The sequence below is a fragment of the Pteropus alecto genome, unplaced genomic scaffold, assembly GCF_000325575.1.
Source record: "Pteropus alecto unplaced genomic scaffold, ASM32557v1 scaffold12, whole genome shotgun sequence".
Lineage (NCBI taxonomy): Eukaryota > Metazoa > Chordata > Mammalia > Chiroptera > Pteropodidae > Pteropus > Pteropus alecto.
Window position 1 is genome coordinate 9,785,835 of NW_006432669.1, and position 19,594 is coordinate 9,805,428.

The 19,594-nt window shown below is 32.0% G+C and overlaps 1 protein-coding gene across 2 annotated transcripts in view; it reads left to right on the forward strand.

Moving 5' to 3' along the window:
• Positions 1-16,646, forward strand: part of DYNC2H1 (dynein cytoplasmic 2 heavy chain 1) — a 258,081-nt gene extending 241,435 nt beyond the window's left edge. The window contains exons 88-89 of one of the 2 annotated variants that reach the window (XM_025043743.1): positions 6,079-6,195; positions 16,114-16,631. In XM_025043743.1, the coding sequence (XP_024899511.1) occupies positions 6,079-6,195; positions 16,114-16,272 (276 nt within the window). In that variant the 3' untranslated portion in view covers positions 16,273-16,631. Of the gene's footprint in view, positions 1-6,078; positions 6,196-16,113 lie in introns of both variants that reach the window. The other variant, XM_006907520.3, reaches the window with a different exon arrangement.
• The last annotated feature ends 2,948 nt before the right edge of the window (positions 16,647-19,594 follow it).

The following is a 19,594-nucleotide window of genomic DNA, read 5'->3' on the forward strand; positions in this document are numbered from 1 at the left end:
TAGTGGCAATCCTTCCCACAACAACTCCAACCTTCTTCTACATAAGTCGCATTCTCTACCATTCTTCTCTTCCATTCCCACACGTGGAATTGTGGGAATTTTCCACTGCTAATATAACAGATTGCATTTTGTAGTGTGATTATCTCTATATGTTCATATCAGTCTTTCTTATGAGACTATAATGTCATTGAAGATAAAAGCTGGTTTATCTATTTTCATATCCCCAATATATGGTTCTGTGTCACCTATAATTCAATTTTTAAAATAAATTAAATGTAAGACTTTAATCTTACATTTAACTTAGTTAACCTTAGGCAACTAGCTTTTCAGAAGTTTTTATATAGTTCTAGTTCCCAGTTTAATAATTTTTTTTATCTCACTACTGCTGTCTAACATACCATGTAATTTATTTATTGTTTGTTATTTGTTGTCTATCTTAGTCCACTGGAATATAAGTCCTATGAGAGTGGTCTCTTTTTTTTTCAGTTTCATTTTATGTCAGATAGCTCAAACAATGTCACATAATAAGCACTCAAATTCCTGTTGAATTGTGGACATGAGGGCATATAGTCGGAGAGGCACTATAGTAGGTGTTATTAGCATCAGCTATAATGATAGTGTGCCAGAAATTTGATCATTAACAATAAGCTAGATCTTTCTCTTTTGTAGATTGCTACAAAATTCTCCTTTGAAGCTGAAGGAATTAAAAAGGTTCTCTTTCATCTCCTTGCATTTTAACCTTAGCTTCTAATCCATGAGGAGAACTACCTTAGCTATTACTGGTGGTCATACACAGTTGCCCAGTTGTTAAGGAGTGGGAGGACACAAATGATGTATAATTCAGGAACCATGTACTGTACCTGGTTTTGTGGTCTCTGGCAGCTATGGACCACAGACATAGTATGTAGTATCATTAGTCAAATATAGTGGTATAAAAAGCAAGGGAAATGAGTTTTAGTCTGTGTTGAGGTGTGTTAATATTTTCAGAACTATGCTGCCCTTGTTCTTACAAATTGGGAATGAAATTATCTACAACCAGGCAATCTTAAGCTTATACGTTATGTTTTATACACAGTGAAAAAAATCTAACAGTTAATAAAACAAGATTTTAATCTTAGTTTCTCCAAAAAAGAGCCATGTCACTTTTTAAAGCAATAAATGGAGCAATTTGAGCCTTTGTTGTCTCGTTTACTAATGGATTTAAAAAACTTTCTCAACATGTTTATTATGAAAACCTGTATGTGTGTAATTTTTATTATTTCTCTTAATGCAATTTGGTTAGGTTTTATTAGGTAATATTTTTTTAATTAGAAACAAAGTGTTTTTAATATAAAGTTTTATACTTTTATCTAGTAAAGCAGAATTCTTCCATTTTTCATTTAGCGTTCACAAAAGATATTGTTAAAAACTACAATAGTCTCTGTTAAATATACTTAGGAACATTATGAGTTTAATATACTTTAAACTTTAAGTAAATAAAGCTTAAAGGTAAAATTCAGTAGAATTTTTTGTCTCTGGCTCCTCATTCATGTCAGCTATAAAATCATAGTTTCTAACTGTCTTACCTGCAGTTTCCAGGCATATTTGTCAGGTAAGAAGTCTTTGCAAGCCCCTCACTCTTTGCACTTGGCAAAATCAGTAAGTTAAATAATCCGCTTAGGTTCCTATTAATCATGTTTTTAACAAAAATATTATTTCAATAGGAGAACTTTGTATTTAAATTATATTTGAATTTTACTGTCAGTCTAGAATTAATCGGTTTTGAACTTTTCAGTCTCTACCACCCCAGACTGAATTAAACCAGGGAAATATTCAAGCAAGCTGTAGTTCCCCCAAACTAATCAATATCTCAAACCCTCTAGACCTACTTAAGAGAACATGTATGTATATTGATTTTTAGATCTGGAACATGGCCCTCTAAAGTTTCCTCACTACCATTATTGATTTATTATTTGTTAAACAGAAGTTGTGAAACTTGGTACCAGAAAATATATAAATCAAGCTCCTGTTCAGCTTGCATGTTAGATCTTGCCCAAGGCCGTGAAAGAACAGCCCTGGCAAATCTGGTGCAAAACTCCGCTCCCTCCATTACTACTGACACCATCACACAGAAAAAGTGAAACAAGTCTTCTACCTAAGAGTTGAATAAGATCTTAAGACCTTATACTTATGAATAGCCCTTTCAGGCTGATTAAATAAATGCATTCAAAGCTTGTTAACGATGCACAATTCCCGACGATGCCTGGAAGCTGCTGCTCCTTGGGACCTGGTATAGCCACTTATGCCAGTTGACCTCAGCTGCTTCATGCTAGCCTAGACTCTGCCTATGTACCAAGTGGTTATTATACTGTTCATATTTCAGTTCCCTTCCTCATAGAACTTATCAGGAAATAGAAGTTAAAAGGGTGAAGAAATTAGATACTTAGACATTTGAGGTTTCATAAAGAGAAACGTGCTTTTCTGAATTGGGAGTTTTGAGCTTTAGCTAATCCCCACAAATGAGTGTGAGCTGCTTGTTATAGCTTATCAGCTAAGCAGTAGAAAAATCTACCAGATAATAAATAAATAAAACACCAAAACCAAACCAAAACAAAACCCTTAAACAATTGAGGTTAAGATATGAAATGAAAACATAAGAATCTCAACGGACCAAGTCTTGGCAAGGCTGTGGCTTAATGTAAATTCTTACATGTGACAAGTGAGCACATAGATTGATAGAATTACTTTGGGGAATTATTTGCCAATATTATGGAGAATGAGGATATTTAGCAATTTCATTTCTGTATCTAGAGAATGCAAAGATGTATAAGGAGACACTTGACATAATGTTTATTGTAATGTTATAATAATAATAATTATGGCTTAAATGTTCATTAGCAGAAGAATGGATAAATAATTTGTTGCATGTTAATAAAGCAAAATATTATGCAACTGTTAAATATGAAAGAATAAAATGGATACCCCTAGACCAATGATGAAGGAAAAAAATAGGCTGCAAAATGATATAATAAAATATGTTACCCTTTACATGCAGTTTGGAAACATGAAGAACAAACTGTTTATAATTTATGGATACATATGTATTTAACAATCATGTAATAATAAATTTAATATAATGACTAGGTCAGGTGAGAGCAGAAGAGGAACAGGAAAGGCAAGGTATATACAGAGGACTTCAACTCTATCCGTTATGGTTTATTTGCTTAGAAATATGGAACAAACATGGCTGTATGTCAAAGTCTAGTAAAAATAAGTGGAAGGAATGTATAGATTTGAAAATATTTTTATGATTTTCTATGTGTTTAAAATATTTTTTAAACTTTTAAAAAGAAGTTTCTGGCAAATAAAGCCATATAATAACATCAAAATAAAACTCAGAGTTCAACATGAAATTCACTGTTAAATTCAAGTTAAAGTCAGAAGTATACAAGAAATTCATCATATATAAAATAAATTAATGGCTTTAATTATGTTTTTAGGGAACAAAATCACTAATGTTACTTTTGCTAACCCCTTTTGGGTTGAGAAGCTAATAGTTGAATAAGATACTTATGAATAACCCTTCAAAGTAGATGGAGGTCATGGTAGTTAGTTATTTGGAACATGCTTATGCAATTGTGGTTGGCCTGATCAACACCATCCCTTTAACATGTGGTTAGAAGCTGTAAATAAAACCAAAAATATATATTTTTTAATTTCAATATGTTTTAGTCAGAGGTTCAAGTGTGACTAACATTATTTGAGATTTTTTCTTTTTGGTTTAATAATTGTATTCTGTCTGTTCCGTTAAATTGAAAGCTTTGCATTTTATAAGCAAAACAAAAATAGAGGAAATTATATGATGACAGCAGATACACATTTAGATGCCTTTTACTTAATTATTTGCATTCAACTCAAATAGTACATTTGTACAAATGTCAAGAGACAGCCTGAGCAATGTGGTTCTTTTAATATATTGTAAACAAATGAGCTCTGGTCTCAATAATTATTTCTTTGCATCCGAGGGATATGTGTCATGCACAATAAGGCGCTAATGGCTAAAACAGATTTATTACAAACTTTAGTAGAAAGTATGAAGTATGTCCTATAAGATATATATATATATATGTAGAATTTTTAAATGATTTATCATTTAATGGGAGTGAAAAAGGGTGGAAGTACAGCATTGATAAAATTAGAAAGCATGCTCTTAACACATCACCTAGCTCTTTGATGTGTAAATGAAGCGATAGAATAAACTCAATTATCTAGAATAAATTTGGAAAATATTTTGCAAATTAAATAATATAGATATTATTTAATACCTATATTATTTAGGTATTAAATAGGATTATTCAAATAATTTTCACTCAAACCTTTATTTTGCCTCACTTAAATGGATACACTATATAAAATAATTCTCAGTTGGAATAAAGATACCATTTGTTGATACCACTCCAATTTCTGATATATTACCATTTTAATATGTAAACAATAATATATTGCTTTTTGTTATTCTCATGGTTTCATTTCATTTTCAGGAACAAGAATGTCTTTACTTCGAATTCTGCAAATTCTTTTAAGTTCTAAAATAGGGTAGTGATAGAGGATATAAAAAGAAAAGAACAGATTTAGAAGATGTTTATTAGAAGCGGCAGGACTTGGTGGTTGGTATGTGGGAAGTTTGGGAGAAGGAGCCAAGAATGCTTCCCAGGTGTCTGATCGTGGTCAGTAGTGCCAGTTACTGAAATAAAGCTCCAGAGGACAGTACTCCTAACCCTCCCACTCCCTGGTGAGAAGAGGAAAATGATGAATTTGTATTTCAGCATATGCATGTTACATAAGTTGTGACATTGTCCATAGGGACTACTTTTATAAATTTCTGTACAGACTAATTGAGCTTAAAACTAAATAAAATTCCTAAAAGAGGCTTTAGAAGAATTATCTTACCTAGAGAGTTTCTAGCACTGAAATTAGCAGGTACTCTCTAAATTTTAATTTACATTTTTTCAAAGCCAAAATACTTCAGCCATTCTTGAAGCAGCCGGTATATCATCACATCAGTGCTATAGTAGAAAGTATATTGAACTTAGGAGTTAAGTAATTCTATTTTTATCCCAGCTCTTTCACTAACAAACAATTGTTTATCTTTTCCATGCTACAGCAACCTTACTGTAAAATTTGCTATTCAAAACTATTTGTCAAAGCATATTTTCCTAGTACCTCCTTGTACCTGAGCCATTCTAATTCCCAATTTATAATATAGCTGAAAATTATTTTAACTCTTCCAACTTCAAGTGTTACCTTGACTCTCAATTCTATAGTGCTTTCATTTGGTATGTTAAACTTCAGTATTTTATATATATTTTTAAGATTCGTTTATATTTTCTATCAAGTTCAAATTATGAGAATATAGATATGGCTCTTAATACAAAATACTGACTCTACGTTTGTTGGCTTGAGATAAACTTGGGGTAGATTAACACTGAAGAAACTAAAAGAATGAACACTTTTAAAGAAGAAATATGAAACTAAGTTACCAAAATAATTATATTTTCAATTTCATAATATCTTAAATTTTTACTAAGGTTAATTTAGAGAAAGAGATGAATTCTTTCTCCCTTTTTATTCTTCTTTCAGTTCTGCTTGGCATGTCAAGATTTTTTTGCATTAAATTCTCTGAACTTTTTTCTGTTCAGACGTCAGGGAACACATGTTCTTATTCTCTAATTATGCTTTTTTTCCCCCTCCTGGAGAAAAAAATAACATTTTGGCTTTTGCCATTATATTTCTGTTAATCTAATGCCAAGGCACCTGCAGTTATATAACTGATGACATTTATAAGTATTTTTTCCTAAAATTTTTGTTAAAATTTTCTAAAAATTATTTAGAACTCAGTCTAAAGGAAATTCACAGTTAACACTCATTAAGGTCTCCACCTTCTTTATTCTCAGATAAAATACTATAATCTTTGTTTTCATATTTGGCGTACATAGTCTTATTGGAAAGTGTTGCCTTTGTTCTTAAGATATAACACAGTAACTCCTTACACTTCAGACTTTAATACAGATTTTAATGGTTTATGTGTTTCCATGGTAGATCAGTGGCTTATTACTGGAGGGATGCAGTTTTGATGGAAATCGACTTTCTGAAAATCAGCATGATTCTCCTAGTGTATCATCAGTTCTCCCTTGTTTTATGGGCTGGATTCCACAGGTAATATATTTTTTAACAGGTACAAGTTTTAATTTAAACAATTCATTCTTAGATTTTATCTTTTCAATAAGATTCTTGGCCTATGCATTTTTGTTTACTTTCTAATATCACCTGCATTTGAACAAGTTTACTGTCAAAATATTATTTAGGGAATAAAGATGTATGGGACATTTTTAAAGCTTTAATTTGTTAATGGAAGAATAAAATTATAGTTTTTAATTTCTAATTAATTTATAGCCTAATAAGAAACAAGTCTTTAATGATAATATGAACCATCGTGATTATGTTTCTGTTATTTTCAGCAATGCGCTAAATGCTTTATATACTTTACTTCATATACTCTTCAGAGTAGCTCTGCAAATTGGATATTATTACTCCTATTTCAAATGAGGAAATGTGTGCTCATATATGTTAGATTACTTCCCTATAATTAGACATACAGAAATTGACATTATCAAGATGTTAATACACATCTGGCTGTATATCATACCTGTCACTAGGCTGCTGATAGGCAGGTGAAGAAAACAATCTTGATGAAAATTTATTTGGTTAACTTTTTTCCTTTAAAATTTTCAATTATTGAAAGAATTTTCAACAATGGAACTTGGGATATATCATAATTGTAAATGAAGTACATAACTTTTACTTAATATAATTTTAAAATGTAGGTATGAATATGTGAGTAAACTTTAACATTTTTATTCTATAGCTAATGACTAACGAAACTATTTGGTATTCTGCTTTTATTATAAGAAATTGAGTTTTCTCATTGAGGCATAGTACCTTGAATTTTCCAATTATTGTAATTCTCTTTATAAAATAAAAATTCAAAGCATCAAAATAATTTTTAAAACACAACTAATAAAACTAGTACTAATTAGCAGTCATTACTCAGCCAAAAGAGCATCCCTCAGACCTAAAAGAGCATTTATTTCCATGAAGTCTCCCATATCAGCTTCATTTTCTCTAGTATTAGTGTGATATATCAGATAAAGGAGATGTTGAAATAATCTTTATTTTATTTCAGTCTGGTTGTTAATTCTTATAAGAAATTTCTATGAAAATCTTGGTAAATTATGGATTACAAACATTAGGTATGTGAACCAAATTGAAAGTTATATACAAAAGTTAAAATTGGAATTTGCTAAGCATTGTAACCATAACATATGAAGGTGTATATGACGACAGAGGTGAATTTAAATTAATCTAGATTATGTGAAGTGCTAAATCTCTGGCAAACAAAATTAAAAGCCATATAATGACCTTGATAAGAAAAAAGTAGGACATATATAAACTGGTTCACTTAAGGAGAAATCCCAGTGATAAAAATAGAGCTTGGAGAATAACTGAGTAGGCATAAATCCACAGGAAATAACCTGGAGCAATACCCATACAACTGACCACAAACTAGAATGCAAGTCAGGGATGTAATGTTATGGACAAAGCCAGTCTGTTAGTGGGTTGTATGAAAAGCAGCATGATGTTACAAGACTCAGAATGTTTTTCTCCACAATATTTTACTTTGTATAATCATTCCTATCCAATTTTATTACCATATTTTAAATCAAGATTGGAATAGAAAGCTGAAAATAATTTAATTTCAAATGTAGATCATGGAGGTAAAATGAATTGGAATGTTTAGCCAATAAAAGAGATGGCTAAAAGAGAATATAATTTTTTTATTATTTTTATAAAAGAGATTTCCTCCTAGACTTTTGTACTTTTTCACAACATGTAATGGAAGGATTTATAGTGCTGCCCACTTCTCTTTTTCCCTCCTTTACACTGAATCTCTTCTTTCTATATTATCTTACTACTTTCAGACTGCCTCTCTCATATTAGCTAAAGAGAGAATATGAGGTATAGTGTTTCAGAACTCAAATTTTGGAGTCCAGCAGACTAAATTCTGTTCCTCTCTCCCAAACTTAATGAGCTGGGGCAAGTAACCTAACCTCACTGAGCCAGTTTCCTCATTTGAAAGTAGAGATAATGCTGTTTCTGTAGGACCATGTTGAGGTTCCTGTGTGTGTAAAATACCCAGCACAGTGCCTCACATGTGTTGTCTAATTTATCCTGATGCAAATATTTTTAAGTGTTTTTACAATTGTATGATACTAATTATTTTATATAGTACTTTATAGCTTACTAAGTGCTTCCGATCATCATTAAATACTTACGTTCCTATATTACCATATATTCTGCTGAACACTGGGGTTACAAAGATAAACAAATCTCTTCCATCTGTTAACCTAAAAGTAGAAAAGTTTTTCAAAGTGAGAGGCAACAAGTATTTATTTGGTATCAGTAGGAATGGCTATTCAGGACATACTGACTCAGGCAGAGGCCCAAATAGTTCTAATTAGGAGACAAAGGCAAAATAGGGCAAACTAACCTCTGTTATTTATAAGGGGAAGGGAAACAATTACATCAGTAGAAGAAGGAATTTCTATTGGTGCCAATAACATAAACATTAATTGTAAACAATGGTTTTTTTAAAAATTTTCAGTCTAGTAGTCATCAGTCCAGTAATAACTTCTTTCTTGTTATCTTTACCCTGTGATCAGTCCAAAGGTTATTTGCCCTGTTTTAACATCCTAAAGATTTGAGGCAAAAGATGTGCAAGGCAGTTCCGCTGGCATGACCGCTCCAGCTCCATTTTAAAGTTGATTTATTTATGTATCTATCTGTCTATTTATTTATTTATTTTTTAACACATCAAATAGTGTTCTGTTGAGTGAGAGAGCAAACAGGTAAAGAAACTATTATAGTTCCAAGTTATATGTACAGTTATAGAAGTTTACATAAAATGCTTTAGCAGACGAGGGAGGCCTCAACTCTATTATGTGTGAGCATATGAGGAAAAGTCAGATGACCTGATGGAAGGAGGAGGTCGCTTCTCTTGGAACTGTAGGCACAGTTTAAGTAGAAAGAGTTTCAGGACAAATTCGAAGTAGGTAGGGGCAAGTCATTCCAGATAGAAGAGGTAACATATTTAAATGCATGGTAATATGAAAAACAAAACAAAACAAAACAGGTTATTCTGAGAACTGTAAGTATAGTGCATCTGGAAATGTATGGTTCATGTGGAGGAATGATAGGGGATGTGATTAGAAAGGAGGCCCAGACCGGGTATGACAGGCACATAGCCATGCCAGGGAATTTAGATCATCTTGTGGCCAATAGGAAACTGTAAAGAATTTAGAACAGGAGTGTGGTAAGATCAGATTCTAGTTTTAGAAAATCAGTCTAACAGTGAGAGGGTGCTTGATTGGCACAGGGCGAAATACAGTTACACTCGCCTTTCATTGCAACCCTATGAGTTTGGTAGAGCAGGTTTACTGTCTGTTTTGCTGATGAAGAAACAGAGAATCAGGTAAGTTAAGTGATTTGTTACAGATCTCACAATGGTAGCACTAGGTAAAAGATGCTATTTAGAGTTTGTTGTTATTATTTGAGCAATAATTATTAGCATTTATTTGTATTGATTATGTGCCAAGCACTGTGCAAATTATTTAAAATGCAAGATACTTAGGCCTTCCAAAAACTTTTGAAATAGGTATTGTCATCTCCATTTTAAACTAAGAAAACTAAAGCTTAAAGGCTATGTAACTTGACCAAGATAACATATTAATAGGTAGGCAACTAAGATTTAAATCCAGGTAATGGCGCTTAATTCTTAGACCAAAAACTGAGCCAACCTAACAACATAAACCAGAGCTTGGAAAATTACAGCCCATGGGCCTAATCCAGTAGCTATTTTTGTGCCACCCATAGCCATGTGAGCTGTGAATGGTTTTACATTTTTAAATAGTTGAAAACTGAGAATAGTATTTCATGACCTGAAAATTACATGAAATTCAAATTTCAGTATCCATAAATAAAGTTTTTGTTTAAAAAACAGTCCTGCTTATTTGAGTAGATATTGTCTATGGCTGCTTTCGGACTGTAACAGCAGAGCTGAGTAGTTGTGTCAGAGACCATATGGCCCACAAACCCTAAAATATTTACTATCTGGCCCCTTACAAAAAAGTTTGCTGACTTTATATCAACTATTAAACACTCCAACTTCTGCTTAAGGATTTTTGTTGTTGTTTTGTTTTTGAGGGCAGTCGTAACTGTTTTTAGTAAGTTTTACAGAAAAGTGGGGGGGAAGGGTGACATCAACATTTTAATGCATTTTTACTAGGAGGCAAGGGACTGGCATAAAATAGAAGGAAGCATCAATATCAATTTATGTAAGCCAGTAAAAAGAATTAATTTTCCATTTACTGCTCCTTTATTTATTTATGGCTCCTTTATTGCAGAAAGTACAGAATCCTTTGATAAGCTTGGATGAAATAATGCATTTCAGAATTTTGGTGGTATCCCTTTTAGATCAGAAGAAAGTTTCTCGCAAATTATTTTCACAACATTATCTGACAGCTAATGGTCTTGAATAGCTTCATTTCAACCAAAACATGCCCAACAACAAATCATTGGCACAATATTCATGTGAGGTAGATTGCACCTCATTTTTTAAAGAACATTTTAGATTGCAGAAAATTGAAGAACTTCTTTGACATTGTTTTAATATGTTACAATAGTTAACAAAAGATGTAAATAAATTATGAGTTTCATAGGGTGGGAGAGGAGGGAGCTCTACTATTGTTTTATGATAAATGTAGTGTACTTTGCCACTTAACAAAATTAGAATTAGAAATTCTCAAGGACAATTAAAAGTAAAATGCTGGTAAAAATATTTTCCCGATGTTTCTGTTTACCATTATGTATGTGCACTGAGATAATATAACTTATACTCATACTATTAATTTATACATTTATTCATTCATGATACAGATTCTTAAAAGTTGTTCCAGTTCCAGCTCAGTGCTGATGGTTAAATTAACATAAATCCAAATTAAGATTTCCCTTGGGGATTTTACTCCCCAAATCGCATTTGGTTTCTCCAAAGCATTTTCCAAAAAGTACTCTATACAACATTATTTCATAATGGTTCTCTGTGACAAATTGTCAAGTAAAAAAATACTGTTTTAATAAAAACAGTATTTCCTGCCTTTGGAAATCCATGACGTGTTTGAGAATATTAACTCTGAGAGATCCCAAAGATGAGCTATACCTAACACACAACTTTTTCATGCACCCCTTCCCCTTCATCTAGATCTCCTGATCCACATGATACAGTTTGGGAAATACTGCTTTTTGTGATAGGACAGTCTGAGATTATACCCAATTCTGACATTCCAGAGGACATAAGTTTGCCTTTGTTCTACCTTTTCAGTAAAGGAGTGCTGTTTAGGGTTTATCAGCCCCACAGTGACATCGGATCCCTGAGCCAGCCCCATAGGCTTAGACCTCCCAACAGGCACAGCAATTGGTAATTCAACTTCAGAAACAACTGCATGTCCATAGAAAAATATAGCTATAAAATGATTCCATAAGCAACTCACAAAAATGCCCTTTATATTCTTTTATGTCTATATTAAAATATTATCACCATGAATATAAGAAGATATATGCTGAAAACTTTGCCTTGTATGCATTGATTTAATAAAAGTAATGAATATTTAAAATTTTTTCTATATGACAGTATTTTTTTTCTTAAGGACTTATTATGAAAGCGATGTTAGCATTGTATTATTGAAAAATGTGAGGGAAGTATTTCTGTACCAAAATACATTTTAAAGAGTAACTAGACATCTTGAAAGAGCAAATTCTCAAAATATTCATTGTTAGCAAGTTGTTTTGTTTCCTGTTTTGAGATATTTATTTTTTCCACAGTTGCATTAATAAATTATGCCACTTTATTATGTAGATTAAAGCTTTGCTTTACTAACATCTCCTTTTCTAGAAAAGAGCTGTTCATTGACTTGATTCATAACTATTCAGAAAGCATGTGTTAGAATAAGTTAGTTGAACTTTATGAATAAAATGATGAAAAATATGTTTCGATTTGCCTTCATGTATGTTTTATAATAATGAAATTGAGTTGAAATTAGGTCAAATAGTTAACATAATTAACCTAGATAATTTTGTTTTTTGTTGGAGGGTTTTGGTTTTTGTTTGGTTTTTATGTTTTATTTTGTTATATTTTTTGGTTTGTTGGCTAAATGATACCTAATATCAGCATTCACCTTTGTAAAATGCATTGTCTTTCAAATATTAGCCTGTTGCCTTCTGCCTGCTATTTTATAGTAAACCTGTACTTTTATGTTACTTTCCCATGGGCATGGGCTTGAGTATGAAATTTCAAATTTAGTCTCATTTTTGACTGAGTTAATTGGACTACTTTCTAGTTTAACTAAATAGGCTATATGAAATCATTAACTACTTTAGATTAATCATATTATATAGATTTTTATTAAATTCCATTTATATCAAACTAACTTGTTTACGTGTCATATAGTATGAATTATTTGAAGTCTTCCTAGTGTAGCTCCTATTTTGCTTAATTGAGCCCTTAATTTATATGTTAATAGCTATTAATAAAATTTTAATTTCATCTAAATATTTCAACCCAGCAGGGCCTTATGCTTTGTCTGTTAAGAGAAAGATATTAAAGAAGAAATTGTGTCATCAGAGTTTATTTCAGTTAAACAACATTCATGGAACGTCTAGTTGCACAAGTTATTGTGCTAACGGTGACAATGCCAAAGTACCTAGCTCTGCTACTTTGATCCTTTATTTATTGGAGACTTAAGAGCAAGTTCATTCAATTTTTTTTTTTTTTTTTTTTACAGAAGCTTATAACATTTACTATTTAAGAGATTTTTAGAAGAGAATAGCAAAAGTTTAAGAAGCAAATGTGGTGTTTTGCTTTTAAAACACTGTAGGTTTTGATAGGAACGTTGTACCCTCTCCTTAAACAAACAAAAAACCTATAACTGAAAGCAGAACTAGTAAATATATACAGAAATAGTAAACTGAGAGTGAATATGTGAGGAATCAACTTTGCATAACTATTAAATTCCTAATTTCAAGGGAAAATTGCTTGGCATTAAAATGAAGAAATATAGAGAAAATATCCTAAATAGAAATGAATAGTGTTTTAAAACATATCAATCTGAAGTTTCTGTTTTCACTTTTGGCCAAAGAAGTTATGGGAGGCAAAGCAAATATTAGGTGGTAGAGAAAAATAATTTAAAACCTTTCCTGGGATTATAAGTAAACATTCATAGATTCTGGTCATTTCTGTTCAACAAATATGTAATGTTGTCTGCTGTTTGCTAAAGAATTTAAAGGCAACACCAAAAGAAAGCCTGCACTAGGTTACTAACTTTAGGAATGGCTAAGGAATTATAACAATTACGAGAATTTCTGATTCCTAAAGCTTTGCCATTTAAGCAGAATTGGAGAAGAGGGAAGAGATTAGACAGTGACTAATGGTTGAAAATTCTCTTATCTTCCTATCCTGTATTTTTTCTGAGGCCCAACCAGAATTCATTCTCTCCATTGATCCTTACTAGGTTATATACTCCAGGGTTGTAGTTTGTTTTCTAAAGTAATCATTTTTCTAAAAATTATATACTGGATGTTTGATGTGTATATTGTGTATTAAACTAAGTTTTAAGCTTCAAAGATTATTTTCTCTATTTGAATATACACTGAAATGCTTAGCTGTTATAATTCTAGACACAACATTAGCACATAAAATACTGTTGGATGAATAACTCACAGAATCATCAGTACAAACAGGAAATTAGAAAGATTCAGGGCAGATGGTGTTTTTATCTATTTAGGCAATGATTCTCCATAAAGAATGAATTTTGTATGTAAATCAGGATAAGATTTAGGAATGTTAGGAATGAATGAGTTTTCAAAAGGACTTAACTGATGTATATCACCAACTAGAAGAGTTAGAGCAGTGAGTGCAAGTGTGTGTGCGCATTTGAGAGAGAGAGAGGGGAGGGAGGGAGCACGAGTGAGAGCGATTAGAAAATAGGAATTTCATATAATGTCCACTTATATTTAAATATTTTTTTCCTTCATGGAAAAATTTAAAACATTCTATTTTCATTTCTTTCTATCTTAGCACCATCTGTGACATGTAGTGGATGCTAAAAAGCTGGGATTTTTTTCTAGTTGATTTGAGAATTAGTAGGAATTAAGGAAAAGGCAGGTATATGCAGTCCAAAGAATTAGAGATATGTAGATAAATAATACTTTATATTTGATCTCTTTAATACATCATTGATTGTTCACCATCCTGTTAGGTGGATAAATGTTTATCTCTCTTCTGTAACAGGGAAACTAATGCTCAGAGAGTAACCTACTTAGAGTCAGGAACTCCTACACAGGTACTCCAGAACCTGAAAATGATTTATTTCTTTAAATGCTATTATCTTCTATTTTGAAAAGGAACAGAATAACAGAGTATTTAAGTGCTGATATTCATATGCCAAAAACTTTTTCAACTGTATTATCTATGGCAACTTTACCACTTTCTAACTAGGTTACCATGGTAAACTATGGCTTTCTGATTCGTCACTTGTAAAATTTTAGAATAAGTCTCACTTTTAAGTTTTACTCTTACTCTAAAAAATAAGTAATAATCCATTGGTTGGATGAAATTATATCAGTTCAGTAAAAACATTGATCTTTGAACTGGAAATACTATAGTGAATTCATGATTTTTTAAATACATATTTCTAAGCTTCAGTCACCAAAAAATCCTCAGGGAATGATAGATCATTTCTAGCACCCAGATTATGATCTCTGATACCATTTCTTATTAAAGACAACAAGGATCTTTAAATTAATGACTAGTAGATTTCTGAGACAGAAAATACAGAAGACGAGGTTGTAATATTCACATACTGGAAAGCAAAGAAGCTAATGTAAATGACACATCAAAAACAAAACAAAAAAAACCTCAGGAGCCAATTTAAAAATTCCTCCTGCACAAAGATTGACAATTTGAACATCAATAAGATAATAACTGTGTTGGATTGAAGTTCATCAGATATGTTTCAATCCACCAGTCATAATGATACTTTAAAAAAAGAGGGTGTGGCAATCATTGATCACTTTTACAATATACTAGGAAACAAATTATTTTTAAAACACAAAGGGAAATTCGATAGCATTTATCTAGAATTTCCTATATGAACTGCCCCTTCTGATAATCAAAAAATTGATAAGTAGAAGTTTCTCTTTATAGATATACTCCCACTGGAAATAAGAAAGAATGATAGAGTTAAATTATTTTATATTCTTGAATGTAATAATGATCACCAGTGGCTCCTAATATCTAAAAATAGAGACAACCAACCATATGTCCTGTTGATGGAAAGATACACTACCACCTATACAGTGTTCTGCCAAAAATTGAATTTGAATCTGAGCTTATCTCCAGATTCAGTTTATAAAAATAATACCATGGGAATGTAGGCAACAAAAGTCAGAATGTGGGAAAGTCTTTGGTATAGTTTCTTCAGCAAATTTCAAGGGATAAAAGAGGAAAAACCTATAAATTTAGAAGACATAGAGATATAGCAACACAGTGCTCGTATGGACTTTAATATGGTTTTAATAAAACTATTTTAGAAATTATGGGATAATGATATAATAGATATATATGCTATTGTTAATACTTTCAAATATAATAGTATTGCGAGTATATTTTTATGCTTTATTTTTAGACATATATTTGTAGATAAAATTTTCTAATGTGTAGGATTTGGTTCAAAATACCACAGTATTTGGGGCTAGAGGAAAGTTATAAATGAAACAATTGGCCATGAGTTAATTGTTGCAGCGGGATGATGGGGGTTTATTATGGTAGTCTTTATTTTAAAGCATTTCATAATAAAATGTTAAGTAAAACTTTATGGGAGGGTTTTGTTTGTCTCTTTGGTTATCTAATGATCAGCTTCAAAACAGTATATTGTTGTATTTTAAAATGAAATTAATTTTACACAGAGTGCATACGGTCCATATTCCCCAGATGAGAGCATATCTTTGCCTGTTTACACGAGTGCTGAAAGGGATCGTGTGGTAACCAATATCGATGTTCCATGTGGAGGCAACCAAGACCAGTGGATCCAGTGTGGAGCAGCTCTCTTTCTAAAAAATCAGTAGAATCTAATGGCAATAAAAACTGTCTTTGCAAAAAGAAACGTTTATTATCTAAACTTTAAATAAAATATGTGGTAAGTCTGCATTTGAAATGTTAGTTCAAAATATTAGCATATCGTCACCCTATGTTGTTACTCTCATTGAGTTTGTATTTTACTGGATAATGGCAGCACAATATACTTTTAAAGATGTAACTTAATGGAGTTAATGTTAAAAATGGTGTATTCCCTGTATAACATTAAATATTTCTGCGAGGCAGTTTACTCTTCCACTGGCTCAAAATTTTAATGTTTTAGGTAAGATGTTTAAAATAGTGTATTTAAGGAATCAATAATAAACGTTTTGTCTATTTTGCATTATAATTATTTAATAAAATATATTTTTTTCAATATTCTATTTTTAAAGTGTTAAAGGTCCATTTTGTTTTCACAACACAAACCACAGTTTAATCAAATAGCTGTCGTTTGTAGAATTTTATTCAAAACCAATAGATTGTATATGACCAATACATAATAACTAAGGCTTAGGTAGCACTAACTACATGATGGTAGGCACTGCTCCAAGTGATTAATTTATAGGTAGGTAGGTGGATGGGTGGGTAGATGGATGGATAGATATAATATTCATTATGGCGTTCATTTTACTAATGGGAAAAATGAGATACTGGTTAAATGACTTGCTCAAGTAATAAATTGGTAAAGTGGCAAAGGGGAAAACTCTCTTTTTCAGCTCTCCCTCTCCTCAAGGGAGAAACAGAGTCAGCAAAGCCAAATTCTCTAGTACATACCATCTTGGAACTGAGTATGCTGAAAGGAACGAGCAGGGATGTTTCAGCACCGCATGTTGATCAATTCATTTTGACAAATATTTGCCACAGCCGAGTTTCTGGCAAGAAGATAAAACGAATTGACAGTGCTAGTCAAAATACTCGTTACATGACATAGTTTCACTGAAAAGTCACCTCTGTAAAACTTAAGAGAATATAGGGGGAAAATGCTTTGAATTGTGAACTTAGCTCTCAGATCAGCCTAAGCCTCTTTTACTTCAAACACCTAGTGCCCTCTGCATGCATGTTCTAGGGGCCTTGAGGGTTTTCTGACAATGTCTCCTTCTTCACTATATTAAGGGAATCAAGACCGCTTTTTTTTTTTTTTTACTTATAAAGAACACTGTGAAATATTTCAAACACAGATATATATAGTGTAATATACAGTATAAAGTATAGAATGAACGCCTGTACCTCAAACACAGCTTAAGAACATTACTAATACGACTTAAGTTCCTTGATATATTTTCAGCATCTCATTTCCCACCCTGCACCAAGATAGTCATTATGTTAATTTTTGTTCTTATAATTCCTTTGGGTTTCTTCCTAGTCTTTCTAAATATGAATGAATTCCTAAACCATATTTTTTATTTCTGTTTAATTTGACAAATATTTGTTTCTAATCTTGGACCAGCCCCATCACTTTTATACAGTTTTTATTTTTATATAAATGATATGTATTTTGTGACTTTTTTTCAGTATGAATATATGAATTGACTAAAATTTACTGATTGCCTCCTCTTGAACATTTGAATCGTTCTGGTTTTTGGTTTTTTACTACTACAAACTATGTTTATGTAAACATTTTGAGTTAAGTCTCCTGACATGCATTTATAATACTTCTTCTAGGGAAGTAGGGGAATTGCTGAATCTCCAGTAGGAAAATCATCAACTTAATAAGAGAATGCCAAATGATTTTTCAAGTGATTAAATGACTTAAAGCACTTGAAAGACTGCCTAGCACTATTTTTATAATTAGGATTATAAATTGGTTCAACCAATTTACAGTCCCATCTGCAGTGTATAAGTTCCTGTCATTCTGCGTCCTTATCAATACTTAGCATTTCTGCAAATCTGGTAGTTATAACATGACATTACATGGTAGTTTTAATTTGCATTTTCCTGTTTACAAATAAAGCCAAACAATTTATGTTTATTGTCCATTTGTGACTTTTCTTCTCTGAAATGCTGTGGGTTTTTTTGTTTTGTTTTGTTTTGTTTTTGCCCAATATTTCCTATTGAATTGTCTTATGTTTTATTTTGATGAATAAAAGATTTTTACTTGAATGAAGTAGAATTTTTAAGCCTTTCCTCTGGTTCGTTTTCCCAGAACAGGGTCATTAAAATGACAGAATTTTTTCCTTACAGTTTTTTTCTTTTTGTTAGAATGACCCCAAACTGTAACTTTAAACAGATAAAGCCATGTGCAAATCCAAAATTCACTTGCATGTCATTTTCTATATCTAACATTTATATGATACTAAGAAAATGAAAGAATGTAAGAGTCCATTAATTTTTTTAAAAAGAAAAATTAAAACTCTGAGCTCTAAGCAGAATTTTTAACTGTTGGGCTCAAACGTCACACAAACACATTGGGGATGTCTCTGTGTAGATGGGGAAGAACCACAAATTGCTTCAGGCCCAAATTAGGCTTAGAAAAAAGAGGTATGTCTAGGAGGTACAGTGAGGTAACAGGCTTTGCATAATCATAAATTCATTAACAGTCTGTTTTGCTACTAATTCTGATCACTCTTCTGAGAAACAAATGCTTGATTTCCTAACCACTAGCTATCTTACCAAGTCTCATATAGAGGTGTCTGTAGATGCTTTTTCTTTTTGTTAAGTACAAGATTTGTCAATTTAAAGGTCTTTTTGTTGTTATCAATAGAACACACATTTGCATATTTTGAGTCCACCAATTTTAACTGGTCATCATTAGGAAATTTAAGTGTCTTAAGATATCAAGTTCAAATGTCTTTGGAGTTATACTGCAAATATACATGGAACTATTTAAGAGCCAAAGAAATGAAAAATCCAATTAAGTCCAAGAGTTGAATTGCAGATTTTTGTGAGTAGATAGTAAGGCACCAATGTGTATAACTTACATTCATGAGCAAGAACTTCCTGTGTAAAATTTAAATTTCGAAGCTCATGATACAGTGACAATAAAAAGGGGGCTTAATATGACAGCCAGGACGAGAGGAGCTTTCTGGATGCCTATAGTCTAGGCTTTCACTGAAAGTAAATCTTGTGGAAAGCTGCTGCCAATAGGGTGCTTTGCCCAGGAAGCTATAGGAGACAGAAGGTATAAGGTACAGCTAGGAGCAAGAGTGGGACAAGAAGGCCTGGCAGACTTGGTGATGGTCGCATGCCCCACACCCACTGTCTTCATGTTACCCCTTTAATCCTTCACACCAAGGCGTTCTTTCACATCCTCTTCCCTGTGGGTTTCTTTCCATGTGAACCAAAGCTGTACTTGGGGCCCTGGAATTCCATGGC